This window comes from Stigmatopora argus, chromosome 16 (genome assembly GCF_051989625.1).
Source record: "Stigmatopora argus isolate UIUO_Sarg chromosome 16, RoL_Sarg_1.0, whole genome shotgun sequence".
NCBI classification, from domain to species: domain Eukaryota; kingdom Metazoa; phylum Chordata; class Actinopteri; order Syngnathiformes; family Syngnathidae; genus Stigmatopora; species Stigmatopora argus.
Genome location: NC_135402.1, coordinates 12,618,538 through 12,627,500, shown reverse-complemented (window position 1 = coordinate 12,627,500; position 8,963 = coordinate 12,618,538). Strand labels below are relative to the sequence as shown.

Sequence of the window (8,963 nt, the reverse complement as noted above, 5' to 3'; positions counted from 1 at the left end):
ATGCCCAGACATATGAAAAAGTAGAGGGACATTGGCCACTACGTACAGTATTGTACAGGTCTGAGGTCAAGGGTTGAATACTGTGCACCAACCTTCTTTTGTTTTCATTTTTTTGTGTTATATGTGGCTTTTTTGGGTACTCCAGTTTCCTCCAACACCTTCAAAACACGCATTCCAGGTTGATCGACAACTCCAAATCGTTCATAAGAGTGAACGGTTTATGTTAGGTGTGTATTGCCTTATATCTAGTGATATCAATTGTGTCACAATTCCCAGGTTACGATTCAATTCGATCCAGAATGAACCTGATACTACACATTAAGCCAATTATTAAAATGTTTTATTATTTATTGCATTTATTTCCGTGGATTGCAAGGCATAGCAGCTGGGTGCTTAGAATCCAACAAAGGAGGGAATCCATTTTGAATGGCTTAATTTAAGCATGCCTGAAAAAGTAACTATTTTATTTGATAGTCCTTTATGTGTGTTTAGGTGCGTACCCGTGACACCGCAGCACCCATTGGGGCCTTCATGTGGCCTCTCCACTGGTCAATGTGGCTTGGCATCTTCGTCTCGCTGCACGTCACCGCTATCTTCCTCACTTTCTACGAGTGGCACAGCCCGTTTGGTATGACGCCACGTGGACGCAATCGAGACCGAGTCTTCTCCTTCTCCTCCGCTTTGACTGTTTGCTACGCTATACTTTTTGGGAGAACCGTTGCTATCAAGCCCCCCAAGTGCTGGACGGGGCGTCTGCTAATGAATCTCTGGGCCATTTTCTGTCTCTTATGCCTGTCCACCTACACTGCTAATCTGGCGGCAGTCATGGTTGGCGAGAAGACCTATGAACAATTGTCAGGGATCCATGACCCAAAGGTATGGATCACATTAAACTGGCACACAGATTTACTTACTTCTCTAGACGGCATGACTTCCCCTCGAATGTCACTACTTACTGAATGCCCTGGCCACCAGTCACTCTGTTGTGTCTGAAGTTAGCTGGCATGGTATTCATAATGGAATGATGGTTGATGCACCAATAAGACAAACATTTTTAAATTTCGTCCTGTGTCATAGTTTTGACGCTTGAACTTTGTCCAATGAATGTTTTGTTCTGCCCTACCATTCAGGTCAACTCGATCAAGGGCCGCTGGCGTCACACTCATTAAAACAAAGCAGGGTTTATTTGACTATACAATGGGACTGTGTTTACTGTATATGTCTCTGAAACACACTTAGTTTCCATCACAATTTGCAAAATAAGGTTTCAACAAAACTACGTCAAAATTCGCGCTAAGTTGTTATTTATATTTATATTATTTGATTTTATTTAGATTCTAAATATTCAATTGGGGCGCCCAGGTGAAAGAGTGGTTAGCACGTTGGCCTCACAGTTCTGGGGTCGAGGGTTCGATCCCACTGTGTAGAATTTGCATGTTCTTCTGTGGGTTTTAAACTGGTTTCCTCGCACATCCCAAAATAGTGCATGGTATGCTGGTTGAACACTCTAAATTGCACGTAAGTATGATTGTGAGCATATATGATTGTCCGTTTCCTTGTGCCCTGCGATTCGCGATTGTCTGGCCACCAATTCAGGGTGCTGCCTACCTGGTGCCCATAGTTAGCTGGGATAGAATCCAGCAGCACCTGCGACTCTTGTCAGGATAAGCAGTTCAAATGAAAGAAAATATTCAATTGGGTTTTTACCTCCATGGAATAAATGCAATGCTGCTTCGTGGCGTAGAGGTTCACTCGCCTGACTTCGCTCGATTCCCGGTGGTGGTATGACTGTGAGTGTTTATAATCGTTTGTCTCTCTGTATGTCCTACGGCTGACTGGCGACCAGTCTAGGGTGTAGTCTGCCTTTCGCCCGAAATCAGCTGGGTTAGGCTCCAGCAACCCCCGCAACCCTCCAGCAACCCCTGCAACCCTTGCGAGGATGTGTGGCATAGATGAACGAATGATGAATGAATAAATGCAGCATAAAAACTTTCTGCCCAGCTCCAAGCTAAGTTTGTTATTCTTTCCTTCAACGATGGGGTACTCGGACGTTTCATCAAAAGACGTTTGGTCCCCGGACGTTTGGTCCCTGGACGTTTGGTTGACCGGACGTTTGGTTGACCGGACGTTTGGTAGAACGGACGTTTGGTAGAACGGACGTTTGGTAGAACGGACGTTTGGTCGCGGGGTTGTTACTGTTGAAACCAGCTCTCAAAATTATAATCATGAGAGAGAAAGTGAGTTTAATATCTAAATATCTAATATCAAAATATCAACAGTAAACTGTCATAATTTGACAGCGAGCGAACCCGGCTACCAAACGTCCGTTCTACCAAACCTCCGTTCTACCAAACCTCCGTTCTACCAAACCTCCGTTCTACCAAACCTCCGTTCTACCAAACCTCCGTTCTACCAAACGTCCGGTCGACCAAACGTCTGGGGACCAAACGTCTTTCGACGAAACGTCCGGTCACGCAACGATGGATGTTCTCAACTTCTTAATACATTTGTTTTACTTTCTACCTTTTTGGCAGGCCCAGATGTAATAATAATAATAATAATCGGACATAGGCCCTGTCGTCATCATCAACAACAAAAAGCCTACTTGTCATCACACCCAGAAACTGCGTATGACGAAATTGGTGCTGCTTCTCCATAAGCTGCTGAATGTTTTTTTTCCTTTTTTTGTTTTTCTTTTTTAAAAGTAGTGGTCATGTTTACTCTGTGGTTTGGTATGTAGTAAAGTCAGAGATTGGTTTGAAAAATTTAATTGTGGTGTTTCATGATCATGACTGCTCAAAACCATTGAAACATTCATTCATTCATTTATTCATTTTCTGAACTGCTTTATCCTCATTAGGGTCGTGGGGGGTGCTGGAGCCTATCCCAGCTGACTCCGGGCCAGAGTCGGGGTGCTCCCTGAATCAGTGGCCAGCCGATCGCACGGCAGACAGAGACGGACAACCATGCACACTCACACCCATACCTAGGGGCAATTTAGAGTGTCCTATCATGTTTTTGGAATGTGTGAGGAAACCAAAGTGCCCGGAGGAAACCCACGCAGGCCCGGGGAGAACATGTAAATTCCACACAGTTTGACCGACCTGAATTTGAACTAGGACCCCAGAGCTGTTAGGCCGACGCGCTAACCACTCATGCCTATAGTAAACAAAAAAATTCTAACAATGAATTAGGACTTTTTGACATTGTGATATACCATTTATTTTATTTCCATTGCTAACTTCAGTTACTCTAATCATGTGGAAAGTGAAGTGTTGCGTAACTTTAAAAAAATCAATAGCAGACTGATTTGTGTGTGTGGGCAGGAGTTGATATGAAAGCTTAAATGTCTCCCCCTATCATTCCTGCAGTTGCACCATCCTTCTCAGGGATTCCGATTTGCTACAGTCAGAGAAAGCAGCGCCGAGGACTACGTCAAAAAGAGTTTTCCTGAGATGCACGAGTACATGCGGCGATACAATGTCCCAGCAACTCCAGACGGCATAGACAATCTCAAGTACTAATTCAGTTTTTTGGGTCGTTTATCATCACTGACATCACCCTGCAACATAATCCATACACAGTCATTGATCTAGCATCTTTTTAGATAGATGGTTTATTGTCTGTGGAGAAAAAAAACAATGCTACTGTCATGTTCTACTTCCAGTCTGCCTTCACTTCAAATTCAGCTAACTTATTCCACAAACCACCACCACCACCACCACCCCATACAACCCCCACCATCACTGTCATCCTAAGCTTCTTCGACATTCCACTAGCGTCCCCACTGAGCAAAGCAAAAATAGAGTGAGAAATGGCAGCTTGGTTACAAACAGAGGTTGGAAAGAACACAATTTAAATGGTTGAAGCAACTTTTTCCCGCATCAACGGAACCTTAAAAATGCTGATTAAAAGATTAAAGGAAAATGTCAACCTTATGAAATTGCAGCTCAGCAGCCAGAAATGTGCAACATTAGGATTCAACTAGACATTCTTATCAGGTAGATTTTAACATAATAGAATAATAATAATGAAATCTTTCCAGATTAATAACATTTTAGACTCAGTTCTGCAATTATAGTGGAAAATGCAATGTATACTAACTAGACTCCTACAACTATGATATCATCAGCCGATATATAGTTCAATAGGCACGCCGGTTTTGTGAACATATTAAAATGACATCCCCGATGTTATCACCTCCAGTCAGATAGAGATTTTCATGACATGACTCGCTGAAGAGGAAACCAAACCAAATCAATTTCAAGCACAGGTTTTTCTTGTTAACCTGCCTGCGCAAATCAAATTTGGAAAACATTATAGCAATCAAGCTCAGAGATATAAAATGAACAGAACTGCTCCCTCACCTCTTGCATTAAATGAAGCAATGCCACAGAAATGTCAATGTAATTCAATTGTGCAGTAATGGGCTGACTTGTTGTGTTAATGGTGGGTTACTAACACAATGTGGATGAGTGAAATTATTCTATTTTTGTTTAAAGGGCTGATCCCCAGAAATTGGATGCATTCATTATGGATAAGGCTCTGCTAGACTATGAGGTCTCAATTGATGCAGACTGCAAGACGCTGACTGTCGGCAAACCGTTTGCTATAGAAGGTAAGAGAAAATAAATAAATTACTGTCTGTATTTGGCAACAAATCAATTCTTTCGATTCCAGGATAGATATTTTGCCACTGTCCTTTATTAGCAATTTTACAAATGCGACTGCATGAGATTCCAGAAGCAAACTTCTAAATCAATCAGACAGGATTTAAGTGTTCTGAATACTTCTGTCTTTCAAAAGATTATAGTCCTGTTAATCTCAGGTCCATTTAGAATGCGTCATTCACCCACAGTGACGACATCCCCGTGGTGGTTAATGTCCATTACAGGCCTCAATAGTCCCATATACCATCGCTGCTTGTAATTCATTTAATGCGGCGTCCGTGTAAATTCAGGCCAAACCTCTTAGTCTTTTTTGAGTAATTTGATAAATCATTGTTACTGGCAGGTGAGTGGTTAGCGCATCGGCCTCACAATGCTTAATCCCTGGTCTGGACCTCCATATGTGAAGTTTGCATGGGTTTTTTCCGGGTGCCTTGGTATCCTCCCACATCCCAAAAACATGCATGGTAGGCTGGTTGAACACTCTAAATAGTCCCTATGCATGAGTGTGAGCATGAATTGTTGTCCATCTCCTTGTGCCCTGTGATTGGCTGGCCTACAATTAAGGTGTCCCCCGCCTGGAATCCGTCGTTGGCTGGGAAAAGCTCCAGCACCCCCACAATTCTTTTGAAGATAAGCAGTATAGAAAATGAATAAATGAATTATTACTCACAATGTCTTGCCCAAAATCAGTTGGGGTGGCTTCCAGTTTACAATGAATGAGGAGAAGCAGTATAAAAATAAGGGCTTGCATAAAAGTCAAGATGTATAGAAAATTGGGGGAAATTGTTTTTGTTTTTTCTTTTTTTGTGTGTGTAGGATATGGGATTGGACTTCCTCAGAACTCTCCCCTCACGTCTAACTTCTCTGAACTTGTCAGTCAGTACAAGTCGGACGGCTTCATGGACATGCTGCATGACAAATGGTACAAAGTAGTGCCATGCGGGAAGCGCAGCTTTGCAGTCACCGAGGTAAGAACACAAATACTTTCACATTAGTCGCTGTTGTCCACCTCCTTTTAAGTAAGGATTGGTTATGTCCTGTTGATATTTGGCTCTTCTTTATTATGTTTTATTTGTGTTTGTTTCATTCACCTGGTGTTCTGTTGACTCACCTCACACAGCACATGACTGAGTTTTAGTTTGCAACTTCATGTACTTTACTTTTGAAGTGACAGATGTGACCTGCGTAACTGATAAGATGAATACCAAATTTTCTTAATTATATTTCTTATACAGAACCTTTGGATAAGAACTAGGTTCAAGCGGTTATTAATGTGAAAAAAAATATTTTCCACGGTTAGCGCGTCAGCCTCAAACCTCTGGGGTCCTGGGTTCAAATCCCGGTCATATCCATCTATGTGGAGTTTGCATGTTCTCCCTGGGCCTGTGTGGGTTTTCCTCCGGGTACCTACATTCCAAAAACATGCATGGTAGGCTGATTGGACACTCTAAATTGCCCCTTGGTATGGGTGTGAGTGTGCATGGTTGCCCGTCTCCTTGTGCCCTGCGATCGGCTGGCCACTGATTCAGGGTGTCCCCCGCCTCTGGCCCGGAGACAGCTGGGATTGGCTCCAGCACCCCCTGAAACCCTAATGAGGATAAAGCGGTTCAGAAAATGAGATGCGAGATGAGATGAGATCGCGCACATACCTCGTGGAGGAAGACTACACCGAACTTATTTCAGCTATGTTTGGATTTAGAATCGAAAATCCTGTCCTGGGCCATGAAGACAGTGACTGAAAAAGTGACGTGGCTCGATATGCTAAAAGCCTGCATAAGTAGGCCCATGTAGCCTGCCATTACGTCATAACTGAATCCTCCGTGTGTTATATCAAGAAGCTGGCTCAGTTGGTAGCCACCCTAGCTTCTCAGACAGGATAGGGGGGAACTTCAACACACTGCTCTCGTGACCGGACGTTTCGTCGAAAGATTTTTGGTCGACGGACGTTTGGTCGACGGACAGTTCGTTGGCGGACAGTTCGTCGAACAGACGTTTGGTCGACGGACAGCTCGTCGAACGGACGTTTCGTCGAACGGACGTTTCGTCCAACGGACGTTTCGTCGAACGGACGTTTCGTCGAACGGACGTTTCGTCGAATGGACGTTTCGTCGAACGGACCAAGTAATCTCTCACTCTCAAAATTATAATCATGAGAGAGAGAGTGAGTTTTTAATTGCATTGACAATGTAAGAGCATTAATATCTAAATATTGCGATCAACCAGGTAATCTCTCGCTCTCAAAATTATAATCATGAGAGAGAGTGAGTGAGTTTGTAAATGCATTTACAATGTAAGAGCATCAAAATTATCAATAAGTTGCGTATTATTCGCGTGTGTGTACATGTTACTCATCGCCGGATTCCCTCGCTCGCCCCGCCCCCGGATTCGCTCGTATTGGAGTGTGTGTACAAACGTCCGTTTTAGATGTCAGCTCCTAAATTCACCAGAAGTTAGGGTGGTGGTGTCAATTTTGCATTAAGTACCAACACAAGCCATCTATTTATTTGATGGTTGTCAAGGATATGGAAAGTAAACATGAATCATGGATCATCTCGCCATTTTCTCTGATTTAGTGATCTTGAATTTCCTCAAATTTGAGGAAATGTAATTACATTCTATTTGGAGTTGACGAAAAGATTCTGTGTCATAATCTAATTTTTCCCCTTGTTACTTGGGTTTTTTGTTCGCATTTTAAAAATCGCACTTAAAATTCTTTCAATTTATCTAACATCCTCTTTATCACTAGTGAATCATTCTTTAAAAGGGCTATCCAGTTATTCACATCCCTAATTTCCAACTAACTCTCTTGGTGCCAAAAATGGCCACAGCATTCAGATTAGCTTTGAGGGTAATTGGCTTCACCTGCAATGTCGTTACAGCCATTTTAGTGAGTCACTGTATGGCAAATTGCCAATTTAATCCTTCATTTATTTAAATCCCACATCATTTGATAACGCGACCATTGCAACCCCATTGAGAGCTGCTCCATATGGAGCTATAAAAAAGATTCATATGAGGATGTGCATCTGCACTAACTGGAGCAAGAGCTCCATTAAGAAAACTGAGAGATCACATTTGCTGATTGCTACTTGCACACTCATGAAACACCTCTTAAGGAGAGGTGACACATTTAAGATGGAGCACAGTAATTTAAGGTGACAGCTTTAGCCCACACTTGTCCACACAATATCATAAAATTGAGTTTCCATGTTTTCATCTGAATGTTACGTCTCCTGTCATTTCTTCAGTTGCGGGCCTTCAAGGCCTTCTCTGCTGGCCTAAGAAATATCTGATTCATATATTATATTTTGTCCATCAACACTTATTAAATAATTCCAAATTGTCTGTTGTTGTCTTCCTTTCCCCCTGGTTGCACTGCTTCCAGATGTGTGTTTTCATATTGAAGCATTTAACCAATCACATTTCAGCCATTATTTATTGCCAGGGTCAGAAATCTGCCTCAAAGCATTCACAATCAGTTCTGCGGGCTCTGCGTCTTTAAACAAGCGTCAATAAGACTGTTGCTTCAACCAATCAGATTTCGAGTTGGCAACACCACAATGTATTGTCGCGGGCGTAGGGATACGTCATTGCCTTGTCGCAGGCAGAGGGATACGTCATTGCCTTGTCGCAGGCGGAGGGATACGTCATCGCTTTCACCAACTATGAGGCTAGTCATTAGCCAGAGCTACCAAACTGTATTTGGAGCGGGCTGCACAAGGAAATATATTGTTGTGTTGATTTAAAGCCATTTTCAAGACGGACTATGCCAGAAATACGACAGGACAGGCTCGACTTTCAGCATTAGCTTCGATGGAGATATAGAAGAAGGAAGAAAGAAAGGAGGATGGATATTGTGTACAGTTAAAAGGATTTTTTGTGAGTAAAATATGGCTATATTCCTAAATAATATTTCAATTATGGGCCAAGTTCTGATATCTAAAAAGCTCCAGTATTTGTATTTAATCAATAAATACTGCTAGGAAGTGGATTTTACCCCATTTTAGTGCAATTTTTGCTGTTTTGCGTATGGACGTATCGACCTTCATCGCTGTCGTTTTACCGGGGAAATGATACTCCGGGCCTGGTTCTGATGTCTAAAAAGCTCCGGTATTTGCATTTAATCAATAAATGCTGTTTTTGGCTGGATTTTACCCCATTTTCGGGCAATGTTTGCCGGTACGCCATTGACGTTCATCACTGTCTTTTCCCGGGAAAATCACCCCCCTGGCCCGGTTATAATGTCTGAAAAGCTCCAGTATTTGTATTTAATCATTAAATGCTGCTAGGAAG

General features: G+C 42.5%; 1 protein-coding gene across 5 annotated transcripts in view; it reads left to right on the top strand.

The window, feature by feature from the left end:
* The window catches only part of grin3a (glutamate receptor, ionotropic, N-methyl-D-aspartate 3A), a 109,615-nt gene that overhangs the window by 23,162 nt on the left and 77,490 nt on the right, over window positions 1-8,963 (top strand). For all 5 annotated transcript variants that reach the window (XM_077622321.1, XM_077622319.1, XM_077622320.1 and 2 more), the window contains 4 exons: window positions 493-876; window positions 3,372-3,517; window positions 4,503-4,618; window positions 5,487-5,638. In XM_077622321.1, coding sequence (XP_077478447.1) covers window positions 493-876; window positions 3,372-3,517; window positions 4,503-4,618; window positions 5,487-5,638 — 798 coding nt within the window. The remainder of the gene's footprint in view (window positions 1-492; window positions 877-3,371; window positions 3,518-4,502; window positions 4,619-5,486; window positions 5,639-8,963) is intronic.